The sequence below is a fragment of the Echiichthys vipera genome (assembly GCF_963691815.1).
Source record: "Echiichthys vipera genome assembly, chromosome: 8".
NCBI lineage: Eukaryota > Metazoa > Chordata > Actinopteri > Perciformes > Trachinidae > Echiichthys > Echiichthys vipera.
Genome location: NC_139833.1, coordinates 28687735 through 28704298, shown reverse-complemented (window position 1 = coordinate 28704298; position 16564 = coordinate 28687735). Strand labels below are relative to the sequence as shown.

The 16564-nt window shown below is 40.9% G+C and overlaps 1 protein-coding gene across 1 annotated transcript in view; it reads right to left on the bottom strand.

Moving 5' to 3' along the window:
- The window catches only part of me1 (malic enzyme 1, NADP(+)-dependent, cytosolic), a 100924-nt gene extending 86914 nt beyond the window's left edge, over positions 1-14010 (bottom strand). The window contains exon 1 of the mRNA XM_083917553.1: positions 13817-14010. Within this exon, the coding sequence (XP_083773679.1) occupies positions 13817-13945 (129 nt within the window). The 5' untranslated portion in view covers positions 13946-14010. The remainder of the gene's footprint in view (positions 1-13816) is intronic.
- Positions 14011-16564: the final 2554 nt, after the last annotated feature.

The window sequence follows — 16564 nt, the reverse complement described above, 5'->3', positions numbered from 1 at the left end:
TTTGAATATGTTCCTATTCAGTGTGAAGCCATATTACTAGGTTTTCCTATTGTGTCGAAATCCTGTAGATTTTCTGAGCAAAAGGCCAGATGCCCCCCATCTGTTTCCTGCTAAAAACAGCAGCTGTAGCAAGATTCAAGAGGACTACCCTGTGAATAAAGCCTTTTAATCCATCCCAAAGAGCACACATCAACTCCAGTCCGTCTCTTCTCAGGATCTTAGTGCCTTAAGCATTACCCAATAAATGCCTCCCAACAAATGTGCCGTGTAAGGCCTACATGTGCACTCTCATTCCTTAACAAATTCAAGTCATTAGCAGACTGAGGACTATGGTACTCAAACTTTGTTCAGAGGGCCAAGCACATTAATCAGAAAGATAACAAGTGTTTTCTCTATCAACATTTCTGCACTGCACTAATAATGCTGTTAGCAGGTCTGAGAAAAATCCTGCTGATGACAAAACAAGGAGCAATCAAGGCAGAAACAGAGTTCGGTGTGCCGGATCAATTTCATGTCTGGTTTAGAGAAAAAGCTTGACTTATCTCACTGTTTGATTAAAGGTCTTAATAAAGCAATGCAGTGTGTGTGTGTGTGTGTGTGTGTGTGTGTGTGTGTGTGTGTGTGTGTGTGTGTGTGTGTGTGTGTGTGTGTGTGTGTGTGTGTGTCTGTGTGTGTGTGTGTGTGTGTGTGTGTGTGTTTCTGGTAACAAAAAAAAAAGGCGTACAATGGCCTGAGTTTGCTTCAGATTACATCAGCTAAGTGTTGTTGCCTTTGTGTTAACCCGGTTAGCTTTTGGCTTATGAGGGACCGAATGTGATATGATGAACTATAGCAGCGATAAAACAGTTACTCCTGGGGATACACGTTATTTTATAACAGATACACGTTATTTTCTAATGTGGTTCCTGAGAGTTCAGCGAGCTACAGGAAATAACTTTGAAAAAAGTATATACTACTCTTAATCCTTCATTTAAAATCTTTTATATGTTTTAAATGACGTTTATGTGTTTTAAATGTATATGTTTTATGTGTTATCCCAGCCAGTGCTTTTAATGTTTTATGTGAAGCACTTTGAATTGCCTTGTTGTTGAACTGTGCTATACAAATAAACTTGCCTTGCCTTAAAACACCACATATTAAGTGGTTGTTGTTGTTTTTTTGTTGTATTGCTGATAGAAATCTACATATCCTGTAATTGTTAGATCTAAGACGGCCAATGCAGCTAGAGAGAAAACTGCTAAATTTCCCTCTGAATAGGTTAACTGTATAGACTTAATGGAACTCCATTACTAGGCAACAGCCTTGATCCTTGTTAACTTCCTGTCAGCTTATGTCGTTCACATTCACTACAACAGGAATACAACTTGGAAACATTTAGAATGTTTATGTGTACAACTTTGAAAAGGTCTATAACATAACATAAAATGCTATCTTCCTTATGATATAAAGAAAAAATAAAAATCATATTCCTTAATCACTAACTTGAGGTCAGGGGATAACATTTTGGTAGCATATCAAACATATTCTGAATAGAAAATATCAAAATATTACACAGGCTACTTAACATGAAACTAAATTGGGAATTCTCTCGTCTGCAACATTAGAAACATTTATAGTAGCAGCATAAAAAAAATACATTACTGAATAGAAAAATACAATACTATGCCAGTGAGGGTATAGTATTGTATTCTAAAAGAACGAGGTCGCGGGTACAAGCGCCCAAGGGGTCTCCCTTAGAGAGAGGGTGAGAAGTTCAGCCATCCGTGAGGAACTCGGAGTAGAGCCACTGTTCTTCTAGTATCTAGTAAGGATGCCCCCTGGGCGCCTCCCTAGGGAGGTGTTCCAAGCACGTCCAGCTGGGAGGAGGTCTCGGGGAAGACCCAGGACTAGGTGGAGAGATTATATCTCCACACTGGCCTGGGAACGCCTCAGGATCCCCCAGTTAGAGCTGGTTAATGTGGCCTGGGAAAGGGAAGTTTGGGGTTCCCTGCTAGAGCTGCTGCCCCGCGACCCCACCCCGGATAAGAGAATGAAGATGAGATGATGATGAGATGAGACACAATTTTATCATCTCAGAAGCTTTCTTTTTTGTTAAACATATATCGATATTGGAAATATCAGTTATCGGCCATGACAGCAATTTTAATATCGGATAATCGTATCGGCCAAAACTTGCATATTGGTGCATACTAGAAACCTTCAGGGTTGTAGCATTAGACACCCAGGCCTAACAACGTTATTATTTAGTACTCTTTTTTTTATAGATGAGCTATTTAATAAAGGCGAAGGGGTTTAATTATGTGAGTGGGCCAGTCTAGTGTTGATTAGGAAAAAAAAGACAATGAGAAAAAAAAACAGCTATAGAAGCAATATTGGTATAATGAGAAATAAAGAGCTTAGAAATAGTGTTTGAAATTCTGTAAGCCAACTCCCCTGGCTACACTTGCATCTATCTCTCAAGATGGACTACAGCACATCTCTTGTCCTAATGTGACAGCAACTCTGCCCCTTTCGTGAGTCATGATCCCCACCTAGCAACTCTGAGCTCTGAGACTGACTAAAAGGAGCGTCTTAAATTCCTTATCCTGAGCAAATACGAAAGAGCTGAGCAGGGCTCCTTAAATCAGGAGGTGTCAACTTGTGAATGTACAGACACACTTGTTGGTAAAGCAACCTTGAAAACCGAGCTGCTGTTGACTTAAGGAGGGCAGTCTTGAGTGGGTGGAGGTAGCGGACATGTAGGGTTCTTCAAAGGCAGCCAATCCCCTTGAGGCAACCTTTTCATGCTCCACAGTACAGGTCCCTCAGGAGCCTGAGTGTTGCCGGGAAAATGTCCAAGCCTTCAAAGCCCATGCACTTTAGGCTAATGCTGCTTCAGCACTCATTGGCCATGTTCAGAAGACAGTATGGGCCTCGACTGCCATGTTCAACTTGTCACAGGTGTTTTTGACTCTCTCCTACTGAAAACCAATTTGTACTTTTTCTGGAGACACAACCAAGGAATAGCCCCTTAGTTAAAACAAAAAAGCCTAACATGAGACACAACCCTTGTGTCTTTACTCACATAGTGAAGTGGCCGCTGGCTAAACTGTCTTAATAGCACAGGAAATCTCCAATTAATCTCTGTGTGCTCCCACAGAGAGCCAATTTAGAGGCTGGCTCAAAATAAATCTCTTTGTAGTCACAGATGGAACAGCAAGGATATATATACATATGTTTGTATACATATACAAACAGGTGAGCAACAGCTCACTTTCATTGTGCGAATATGACCTTCTTTCAGTTTTTTGTAACAGAGCAATGAGCTAGTCTCTCCGCTCACCTCTGTAACTTCACAAGGGAGGTGCACTGAAATGTGTTTTCCTGTTGTCACCGCTAGTTTCTGTGACAATATGTGTTTCTTCTGACAAAATGACCACCTACTCGGCAGCTGGTTCTTGCAATTCACTAACACTGTAAAAAAGTGAAAGAAAATAACTTGTATTTTCACAAAGCAAACATCACTGCTGTGAGAACACATTACACTGTTACCAGTAAGGCTGCAGCTCATGGTTAATACTAAATCTCACAGCTCTACCATAGAAAAAAATAATAGTCATAGCTTCCGGGACTGAAAAGTAAAGACAATGCAGAAATGTCCTATACCTGCATTCTTTCTAATGTTCAGCAAGAGGCGACCCAACTGGCCGCATAAAGAAGTCTGATAGTCAATGAGAAAATGAATCTACTTCTCACTTGATTTCATTTTCATTAATCATTTTCCTAATGAGCTATGGTCTCCTTCGCTTGTTTCAAGTCTTCTTCAATTCAGCAAAATGTTTATTTAGGAAATCATGATCATTTAGAGTAAAATTGACAATATAAAAAGGGGCGGGCAGTGGCACAGTGGTTAGAGCAGTCGCCCCATGTGAAGAGGCTGAAGATCATCGAGACAGCGGTCGTGGGTTCCACTTTGAACTGCGGCCCTTTGCTGCATGCCCCCCTCCCCTCTCTCTCTCTCCCCCCATTTCCGGTCTGTCCTATATAATAAAGGTGTAAAAAACTGCCAAAAAATAATCTTTAAAAAAAAAAAGGATATGCTTTAGAGCGGGCTACATGGTGACTGGTCAGTCAGGATAGAGGCTTAGTGATATATATCCAAGGCAATGTGTACATTAAAATAGCCGTGAACTTGTTTTTGAGTTTTGTCACTGTTATTGTTTTAGGTTTTGGTCGCCTTTGGTTACTAACCAAGCTAGTCAGCTAGCGCCAGCCTTAGCTGGTAATTTAAGGAAACTGCAAATTTTCAGCCAGCTAGGAGTCACTGCATTACATGCAGATTAGCAGCGCCTGTGCTGGGAGCTCCCACTGCAGGATTCATGTCAGCCTGTTAACAAGTGGTGAAGGTTTTCCTCTTTAGTGTGGAGCTTGTAGTGCAGCACCATTGAAACAACAATTGCCTAGTGGTTTCCCCCAGCTCTGTCCTCTTGTCCGAATATGGCCACTTCTGGCTACAAAATACCAAGATGGCGACAGCCAAATGCCAAACTTCTGGCTTCAAAACGATATTCTACACATCAATGGGTGACGTCCCGGTGGCTACATCCATTCTTTTTTACAGTATATGAACTCTACACTTCAGAGAAGTTTTTTAACATCCTTTTTTGTGTTGTATCTGTTAGTGGTGAGAGCATTTGTAGCCAGGAGAGGGATTTCAGATCCCGTCACAACAGAAAGTGGCACAGTAAAATTCATCCAAGTTTTCGCGAAATAATTAGTTCAGAAGCTTAATGATGAAGGGACACCCTGCTAGTTTTAACTACTGAGCTATAGTGGATGAGCTGCTAATTGGTATAACACTTGCCGACTTGCAACTGATTGTGTTTGCAACAGGACAGTAATATAACACTGTTTATACTGAAAATATATTTGGACAACTCCCGTCTCACAATTGTATGCACACCATTCTTCTTTTATCGAGCACATGGATTTACTTCGGCCATGTCAATAAATCTAGTGATTGTAGAAGTTCCAATGGAATAAAATGATTTTAAATGCTGGTGTGACCGAGCCTTTGGTTCGTGAACTGACAGCTCTTTCTCATACCAAGACCATTAATACAAACCTCCTCATCAGTTGTATCTGCAACCACACAAAACCTGTCAATCAACACAGCATTAGTCTAAACGATCTCTCTCTCTGACCTTGGGGAAACCAATTACATCATGTTCATATATCCACTGTTTTGCTGAATGCTGAAATAAAATACTACCTTTAAATTCTTGCTTCTGTATCTTTGTTAAGACATGACAAGACCTTCAGCACTCTAAAATAACAGACAAAAGCACCATTGAAGAGAAGAGGAGGGGTAAAAGACAGGAGGGGCTTGAGATGAGCTTCATAGGAAGGTGATGAGGCTCAGACTGTCTCCCTCTCTCTGGCTGGGACAGGCTAATGACTTCTCCGTTGTCCTCACATGAATGAGGACCACCTTACAAAAAACACAAAAGTGAGCTGAGGAGGTAGAGCAATTTAGAAGAACTTTCTGCTGAATAAACACAGCGTCACAATTGTGTTTGTTGAATTGATAATGTGATCATATTACGCTCATTACACAGTTTATTTGAGCTAGCCCTAAAGAAAAGTGATAACAGCAGCTGTGTGACTGCAAAAAAAAACGTATTTATACTACTTATACTAATACTATACTATACCTATACTAATAACACGTATGAGTGCATGCTGGTGCGTGCGTGCGTGTGTGTGTGTGTGTGTGTGTGTTTGTGTGTGTAAAGCTCAATTTGGGGATGGTCACTGGTGGGGAACGAGGGTGTACTTTCTTTCTGCCTGGCTGATCCAGTCCAGTCCATCAGAGGAATGTCTGGTCACTAGCGATGCGTGCGGTCAACCTGGAACACCTGGCCACACTTGGGACAATCCACACACACACTCACTGACTAACAAATATATCTATGGAGCTCTGCGGTCCACCTAGTGAGGGGGATTGACAAGTGCAGCTGCTCTGCATAAAGTGTGAACAGAGAAAGGTTTGTTCCATTTTCACCACTCCGTTAAACCAAGACTTGTAATCTGCCTGCCAACATCACCGAGTTCAACCACACATAACCACTGTCATCCACCTTTAAACAGGCTGAATTTTCACATCATTTTTGCCCCACCCAGAGTTAGTGCAGTGATGTCACAATCCCCTGTGCAAAAGAGCGGCAAAGTCAATCCCCTTCTGGTGGACCACCATGGGACCTTATTTTGGAAAACTATATGTATGGTAGTTTACAGGGAGGGAAACTCATTTTCAATTGCATTTCCCCACTATACTATTTAATAACCTTTATCAGAACATTTGTCAGGATTAGCATCACTATTGGCTTAGTCAAGCAATAACAGTGAAGTCATTGACTTTAAAACCAATTCTCCATCATCATAGATATCCTTCAGGATTATCCCTAGGATTTGATCTGTTGATCGCACCATGCATGGGGGCCAGAGAGCTGAGAGATTAATAAAGTAGAAAGAATACTAAGGTCTATGGGAGCCGTGCTGTATTGTTTCACCAACACAGAAAACTGTCAGCACAAAGGTTTTATAAGTCTTGAGTGTGCAGAAACCAAACTTTATTCTTGTGGCATGCTGACATGGTGACTCAGTGAGAAACAAAGTTCCAGACTGATTTCACTAAAGTCAGTGCCAGGTCATCCAGCTGTTTCCTCACTGGCACCTTTTACCAATTGTGACATAATTCTATTAGAGTGCACTGTTATAAAACCCTTATCAGGCCTCGCTAGAAACACAGAAGGGCTGGAGCGCATTATGGTTCCCATGGAAAACTCAGCAGATCATTTACTGTGCAGCAACCAACAAAGCATGATACTGAAAGGATAGGATTCAGAGAGCCACAAAAATACAGAAATAGTTTGATTCCGGAATTTAAATATTCCGTTTGTTTGTTTGTTTGTTTGTTTGTTTGTTTGTTGCTAAATGTATTTGTGGTTAAAGGGAAATTAAGAGGGGGGGAAAGAAATGTTTCTTGGAGCAAAACTCAGTGAGTGGCGCAGGCAGCCAAACCAGAGAAAATCTAACGAGAGCCTAATTACTTCCAGATGCTACAGAAGGTTATCAGGACCGATGCCATTTGGCATACCAGCACATCCTCCTTGCCCAATCAGATACACTGTTTAGCACTCGCCAAGAATAGGGATTCTTATTTTTCTCTTCATCTGATGTGCCATCTTGCAATGTCATGTGTACTCCACACTGTGGTTACAAATGGGGCATCCAATTGCATCTCAGTCTGGGCATGGGCTCTCCATTTTATTAAGTATTCGTAGCTCAAATGATGCATAATGTTAGTGATTTTAAAGAACCTCAATAAACAATACATTACTGTCTAATCAAGGAAGAGGATCAATGTGAGTTCTTGGCATTTAGCGCTGAAAGCATGAATGACAGCACCATTTCTCACTTGGGGCCTACTGTATTTGAATGTAGATCTTTGTGAGTCTGCTATTCATTATTGTCAGGTTTGATGTTTCTATGCAAACATGTAGAATGGGCCTGCCAGACAGTTGCTGTAGAACTGAAAAAGAAGTCAACAAATAGACAGGAGCTGCAGTTCTCATTCTCTCCGACATTTATGACTGACTGCACTTGTTACAGTCACCTTTACATAGTACAGAGCCAGTGAATGGGCGTCTGTTGGCCGCCGACACACCGACAGCTCAGTTCAGTGATTGAGGTGAAACAGCATCCCTGATTGGGTGCTAAGAGCATTTTTAAGGAGGTTGTTGTTGTTGTTGTTTTTCAAGGTTGTGGCAGGCGGAACCAGCGTCAGAGAGACGCACTGAGGGCCGGGATTCACACAGATGCCTCATTAATGTGTGATCAAGCAGAGAGACAGAGGACGTCTGTGGAGCGTGGCTAGCTCTCTCTTCATCACCACAGAGAACCCTTTCTACACCTCGCACCCCACTTCATCTCTTTATTGCACAGTGAACACACCTATAATATCCGGTTCCACCTCTGGAGAGGGAGGACGGAGCATTAGCTAAAGAGCAAGGTGAAGCTGTGTGTGTGTGTATGTGTGTGTGTGTGTGTGTGTGTGTGTGTGTGTGTGTGTGTGTGTATGCATGCACATGCATCAGCTCTGCATGTACTGTAGCAGTGCGAGAGTAGAGAGATTAAGAGGAAATCGTAGCCTGTCGATGTGAGGACAGACTGCTTTCAGCGCTGCGTCCCTCGGCATCAATTAGCACGTTGTGCTGTGACTGGCTCCTGTTAGAGGTGAAGTGGGCCAGCTGAGGGAGGTAAACATACCTCATCCCTTAGGGCTTGCTGAAATCAGAAGGAGGGCAACAATGTGCTACTGCCTGAGCCACAGAAGCCTGCCTGTGCCTGTCCACTAACTCTCTTTAGCAGTCATTTCCTACCTTCTCCTCCAATTTCCTTCCTCCATGTACAGGGCTGACAGTGGATGGTTCACCTGACTACATAAGAAACCTTTTTTCTGCTATGACATCTGACCTGTGTTTGAGGGAGCCAATGTTTTGGGTCACTTTAGCCAAGTGATGACATGCTCAGGTTGATCAGATACAACCACCAACCAAGATTAGCTAAATGCTTGCTTTGCAGTATAACACAGTATAAGAACATATCAGTTTTGGTATCTCCTCTAACCAATATCAGGGCCGGATCATGGTCCCAAAAGACCAATGTTTTTTGGAGATCCCCTCTCCATTTCTGACTCTTGTGAGTCTCACTGATAGGCTTTTGCGACAGTGACATGAATTTCTCAACTCAAACAGAAGCATATGGCATGTAGATTATTGCTGCGTTTGGCCAGGTCCATAATCCAGCCATAACCAAAATTAGATCATATTATTGTCCCATAAAATGGTGGCATTAGCTATCAAGCTTATATCATAAAGCTTTTAGGGGAAAAAACACCATGGTTCTAGAAATCCCCGCTCTCGGTGGCCTGATCATATGCTATAAAGGTGGATGGCCTAACAGCTCCCCGAAAGAGAAGCTAAAGCATATTGATCGCCCCCTGGTGGCTGGCTGCAGTATAGACCTTTTCGGGGTAATTCCATTGCTAGGAAACAGCTTTGGTCCTTCTTAACTTCCTGTCAGCTGATTTCATTCACCTCAACAGGAATAAAACTTGGACACATTTAGAATGTTCATGTTTACATCTTTGAAAAGGCCTGAAAACTCAAGGTTCACCTCTAATACATTTTTCCCAAAGATGGTTTCTGTCAGTGTAGGTAGTTTTCATCACACTGATGTTTGTTCATGCGTAATTTTGTCTGATAAATTTGGTTTTAATCAGTTATTCAATGGTATAAAAACAGAGTGAAACATCACGATTGACAGCTGTGATTGACTCGATTTGCGATTGGTCAGGCAGAGGTATCGACGTCACTTTGATGACACATCCACACAAACACTTAAAATTACAACATACCGACGCACGTATCCAGGACATTTTGACAAGTGGCAACCTGTCGTCCATCTTTACATACAGCCATTGTTCCGGACTAAACAAAATACTGTGTACGAACTGTCAAAGCAGGCTCCTCAGATCCTTGTGGCTGAAAGTTCCCAGAATTTTGCTCTCATGTAATTAATCTTATAACAGCACACTTTTTTTCCAAAACGAAGTAAGTGCAGAAATTGTTAGCTCATTTAAGATGGCCAACATAAAAGGACAAAAAAAGCCTTCTTGTTAACAGAGGAACAAAGGACTGTGGCGCTAGTAACGTACATTCTTAACATTACCCAGAAGAAAAACGAAAGAAATGCAGGAAGCGCAAAGAGCGACAGTAAATAAAAAGTACAAGGCAGCTTGAGTAAAATGATATTTCTGTGTCTCTGTGGCACTTTATAATTTAAACATGTCTTCAATCTTCCATTTAAGACTCCAGATTTGAATGTCTGTGGCCTGGTTCTCAATAGACCTTTATTATAACAGACAAAATATAGTGTAACATCCTAAATGCTAGACTGGTCATTCTTTGACATGAATTAAGGTCAACCTATCTGGCCTTCTTTAAGAGCCCTATTGAACACTGGGTCCATTCAAGGCCCCAAGGTGTAAATTGAGATGTAAACAAACATTTTACTGGGCCAGGTTTAAGAGCTGAAGCTTTTGGTCCTAGATTGACCTCTATTAAAAACAACCATCACCTTAGTCTGAAGAGATTTAAAAAAGAAACTATCTAAAATCCGATCTGTTATGCAAATACAAACTTCAGAACAGAAAATCAAAGGGGGGTTTCAAGATTGCAACTTAAAGAGTGATTGGTATCAACAGAGCTCACATTGGGCCAAATGGTGCCAATATCAACATAAACATTGATGCTCATTTTCTGAAGCATTCAGAAAACACATTAGTTCAAGAAAGCAGGCTGTTGGGTTTGGTCAACAGAATCCCACAGGCATATCAGTCAGTGTATTGGGTAATACAATTAGAGAGATAAACTGGATAGACACACAACATTCCCCGAGTCACCAAGGACCACAGGAACATGTAGGTGTAACCTGCAGGGGGGGAGCCAGGTGCAACACTAGTGATAGGCCGATACACCTGCCGGCCCATAATAACGGATTTTTACGGTTTTTAGGTATCAGCCGATGCGGGCTGATGTGTTTGCCGATAGTTTTTTCCCACTATTATTTACAGATAGGCATCCACAGGCAGCTTCGTTTTGCATGAGACGCCTTTTTTAAGTTCATAAACGTTCCTTGTTTTAAAACTTGAGACTCGTAACATTTGTTATCATTGTTGAGTAATTTTATGATGTAAACTGAGGAAGCAAAAGTAGTATCGGCTCCAAATATTGTCTCAAGAAAATCGGCACTCCGTTTCTGTCATTGGCTAAGGCTGATGATAAAAAATCGGTGTAGGCATAGGCCCTAAAAAATCCATATCGGTCGAGCTCTAAACAAAACTGACATACAACCATCCCTTTGCACTAGTCCTGTGGCGTTCCAGTTAGCACAGACCCTGAAAAGGTGCCCGACATGTCAAAGAGATAGAACCGTATGAAAGGACAGATGTCCTTGATACTCACTCCACCAAAAAAGGCCACACCGCGTGTAGAGTGTGTGTAGACCATAATGGGAGGTGTTTCCCTGCCTGCCTGTTGGTTTGGGAGAGACACTCACAAAGCCAACCTGCAAGGCGTTTCTTGGACAGTGCTTTGTAAGCCACACCATCCCCGAAACACAATCAACTGCTCAGTACGTCTAATGGGGGCTGTTTTGCCTCCCTGTCCCCTGCATTGGGAGGAGGATAAAACATACTCAGCTGCATAACTCTCTCAACCTAAAAAAAACTCCTCAAGTACTTGGAAACAAAAGGGGTTTTTGGTCCAAGAGTAGCCCCCCTGCAGTCACCACAAAGCAGCAAGCAACTGGGGTGCACCAACAGTGTGGTTAGTGCACACGCTCTCTTATAGCTCATTCTATAAATGAGGATGTTGCAGCAGTTGAACAGACCACTTTGCATGTGTTCAGATATCATGGCTAAGCCATGTTATGTAGCTGTTATGTATTTCTGTTTAGCAGATTGACTTTTGTCATATGACTTTTGTAGGTTAAAAAACCATGAGGTTGTGCAGTTTCTGTAGGATGTGTCATTGTTAACTAACTTGTGAAATTTTGGAAAACAGTGCCTCCATATTCCCCATAAACCATATGACTTGATGTCAAAAAGAGGATGTTGCTCTATTTTCATTATAAGAACTGAACCCCCTTCTGTTTATTACAGATTACAGATTATTAGATTATACACATGATTCGACTATCGTATGTACAAAATCATAGTGAAATAAATCCGAATGGTTTAAGATTAGACATCAACTGGGCTACAGTTTTAATGTTTTCCGGTAGTTTCCGATATGGAAACATATGAGGCCAGTGAGAGTGCTCAAAACAGCTCAGAGGGAAGAAATAGACCAAGTGTTCTAAAATTAGTCTGACTTTGACATAGAGCGGGACCAGACCACGCTCTGTCTGTAGGGCACACTTGACACAAGAGTGGCCCTGAATTCAGCCAGTTGTTTTGATGATCAGTCAGCACCATGGAGAGAGACCCTGTCACCACAGCTTGACCTCGGGGGCCACATCCCACCACACAAACCAAGAGAAAACACTGGAAAGGCTAAAAGGTTGCCAGAGGCTCTTTTGTTAAGGACTTGTTTAAAGCATGGGGAAAAACACATCAAGCTAATTCAACAGCCAAGGCTGGTTAGATGAATCATGTTACAAAATCTCAACAGGCTAATCCCCGCAATAAGAACATATAAAGTCTCGTATCACAGTCAAACCCTTATCCCATGATCTATAAGGAAGCTGCTCAGCATTATTTGTTGCGATTAAGCAACTTCCAACTTTGTTCCCCATTTTGCTTTAACAATGGAAAGTTAAAACAAGCTCTAATCTTAATCATTTATAGGGGTAATAGTGACTAATTTGATTTGATTTTTTTTTTTTACTTGTAAAACAACTTTATTTCTCCTTTAACAGCACCATTTCAACTTTGTGATTATCGCAAACTATATTGGATCTCCTTTGTAAAAAGTTTATGTGGGTCAGTGTGAAGTCAAGTTATCCGCACACTGGGAAAAGAAAAAATCACTGGGGGGATTTGGAGAGTAGGCAGTCACAAACCAGTAGGTGCATTCAAATAACACAACCTTTTAATTACTGTTAAGACAAAAAAAAAGGTTACCAGGGATACCAGCTTATGGTACAGCATATTCAAATTGAGCACATGCAAGACAAAGTAAAAAAAAAAAAACATTAAGTAAGTAGTCCATATACAATTATACACACAAAATAAACAAATTATGAGAGTTTATATACAGATGATAATAAAGATGCAAGTGCAACAGAGCAAAAATATACTGTATACTACGTTTGCTCCAAATGCCTCCTCCCACATAGCCTACTACTGTACACCATGTTTCCCATTTGTGATTATGTTATAGGATCAATTCCAGGCTGCTAGAGCTAGGTTTCTATGATGGTCAGTAGTGCTGTGATCAGAGTTTAATTCTCAGATGCCTAATGAATATGGACTTGTGACTTATTTTACTTGACAAGACATCAACTTGCACAGTGAGCTGCAGAAGCCTGCCACAATATGCTGAATTGGTGCTTGGGCCACTGTGGGAAGATGGGCCTGAGCCGTCACTCATTGTGTTAATTGCCTAATGCACAAAGACACAGCTGCTGTCTTTGTTAAGCAATACGTGACGGGGCAATATTAACAAAAGCCCCTCTCCGTGTGACAACAGCGTTTGGTCTCTTTAAATCTAATTATAGCGGAGTCTAAAGCTGATACCTAACCCTCCGAGCTAATGTTGCGTTCACCTGCTTCTCGAGGGTTCCGACCGGCGGCTGTGCATGTACTGCCCTAAAATATTAAACACATAGCCTACTTCATATCACAAGTATTATTGATGGCTGCTGCGTTTATAGTGAGGAGAAGAGGAACGTCACTACATATGTGGCAAAATGTAGACCAAACACCTGAGTAGACTAAGCTAGGTGTCACTCTTTAATATTGGCACTATAGTGACATTAGCTAATTTCGCTGTAGGCCTATAAACCCATCACTAGCTGAGCATCTCCACCCTCTAGAAGTCAAATCTCGTGAACTGTGACATCCCTGAACATCTTGCCTCGGTTATATTGACACACTAAGCAGAACTCTAATATTTCCCACAGCGCCTGAATGCAGCAGCTCGCTCGCCAGCCTTTGCCGCTCACAGAAACAAGCCGTAAACTCACACAAGTGTGAAGCCGCACTGACCTTGTTCAAGGGGGGGTTCCGGGTAACATCGTAGCCCCTCTTCTTGGTGTAAACGAAGGTTTTTGTTTTGTCTTCGGACTTGTGCATCTCCGTTTCCACTGACTCCCGTCTGACCACACCGCGTGCCATTTGTTGCCTCTTTAAATAGAGCGACAGTGAACTGTTGTGAACTCAACAGTGGCAGTGGATGCGCAGGTCTGACACTGAACTCCGTTCACACGTCTGCCCGTAGTCACTTCGAAAGTAGTGTCCTTATCAGATGTTCGTCAGCTGTTTTTGTTTTTTCTCTGCAGGTTTTTTCCCTATCACCTGGCAACAGATGCGCGGTGCCTCTTGGAACACAGAGATCTGAACCAAAAAAGGCCTCCACATTTGTTCCCTCTGGGCTATGCCATCACGTTTCCCTTAAATGAAGATTAGCCTAATTGTGAATTAGTTATGACATTGTTTTTAACAGTAGCCTATTTTTGCAGGGGTTTTATTGAGGTTAATTCGTGACAGCTCATAGTTTTTTAAGACTTAGGTGTACTGATTAGGTTCAAGTCAAATCAAATCAATCAATTTGTAGCTATGGCACTTTTCATATGTTTGACTAGCACAAAGTGCCTCACAGAGAATACAAACACAACAAAACAAAACATGTACAACAAAGAAACACCATGAAAACCTAAACCTCCCACCCCCACACATATACACACAGAGACACACAAAGACATACACTCTCACACAGACATACACACATCTACACACAGCCACACACATACACTAACTGTGTATGACTGAGGAGACATGGATGGGCACCGAGATCTGAGGTGGCACGGTGTTTAGTGTGAGAATTTATATTCTATCTTTCCAAAATCCAACTCGCCTCCCTTAAAATGAATCCTTTAATCGGTAGTAATTTTTAGGGAGTTTGGCAAAAATGTCGCCAATATGTAAGAACCAACTGAATTTTAAAAAGCCTTATATACATAGACTACTTCTGTCTTTACAAGCAACATATTATAGTTCATTTAAAATTATCCATATGGATTATATTTTTGATGAAGAGTCAATATAGACAAAAACAACATTTAACCATAATGAACTGTAAAAATTAGAATAACACTATACTTGGAACTGAGGAAGCAACGTTCCCAAGAATGAAAGTACATTTCTTCTAAAATATATAGTTTACATAAAGAGTTCAGCATGACCTTTTTTGTTGGTATAAGTATATGTTTATGATACTTACACATTTTGTTCAGCTATCTTCATAAATGAACACCACTTTAGGATTTCTGAAACATAAATTCAGACACCAGACGCTAACAGTAGGCTATAAATGGATTACAACACTAACAAACCGCCTTTTAATGATATGAACAGTCTTCAAAATTCACGAGTGGGGTATTTACTGACGTATTTTATACCAAAATGTTAAAGTCTCTTAAACCTGTGATAACCACAGACCTTATTTAACCAAAAATCCATTCAAAAACGATTGTTTAGTTTTGCTTTGTTTTTTCGAACATGCGAATGGAATAACAACATAAATGGAAATAATGTAAAGAAAAGTGAAAAAACAATAATAATAATCTATAATATCTATGAGTTGTATTGTTTTTGGCTTATAAAAAATGTGTCTGTCTGGTCTTGATATTCAACTTTGTGAACTATTCTTATAACTCTTTTTTGAAGTATAGTTAGTGATTGCAAATTAGATTCATATGTGTTACCCAAGACTTGTGGCAAAACCAGGGAACAGTATAGAATATGTAGTGAATTGTGATCCAGAATATGCTTAGCTTTGCTCAATATTGAAATGCTTCTTGACAGTTTAGATTGTACATGTCTTATGTGATATTTCCAGTTGACCTTGTCATCTATCATCACACCAAGAAATGTAATTACATGCACTCTTTCAATGTCCACCCCTGCTATCTTTATCGTTATTTGAGAATGTATTTTAAAATTGCTAAAGACTATGAATTTAGTCTTGGACAAATTTTGTGACAATTTATTTTTGTCAAACCAGCCTTTTATCCATAACCCATTTCAAGGGTTATCACCTCTAATAGTCTCTGCAGAAGAGCCCCAGAACAAAAAGTACTTGTATCATCTGCCGATAATAGCAGCTTGAGCATCTTTGAAACTTTACAAATGTCATTAAAGTAGTTAAACGATTGACTTTGAGACGAGGGAATAAAGTGCCTCAATGCTAACCTATTTCCAGGTTTTTGGACTCATTCCTGCAGGACTCCATTTTACAGTGTGCTTTAGATTTTTCCTCAGTTTTTTCCCAAGTTTTTGATAAGTCATGACATTTGTAACAAACACGTGAAGATCATTCACAGCATGGTGTGTCTGAGGGCTGTGAAAGGAGTGAGGATACTTGAAACCAAGGTCAACCTTCAGCCTTCACACTGTTTCATAAGGAGATTGTGCAATATTAGGCAGCAGACGGTTTGACTGTCAGAAAGACCCTGGCTACTGGGTGTGGTAGAAAACTTATTCAACCCACAGTCCATAAACCTCATGTTGAAAACCTGAAACCAGCTGATTTTCTAATTATTGTCCCTGCAGCATCACAGGCATCTACAGGGACTACTGGTTTGAGTTTTTCAAATGATTATTTTATAACATATATGCCTTCATTGCTAATTCCCTGTCAGTGTGTGTCACTGATATAAAGGGAGGTTGAACCCTTGTGAACGCATCTGAAGACTTTGTCACAGTTGAGCTCGTGCTAAGTGTGTAAAGATGGTC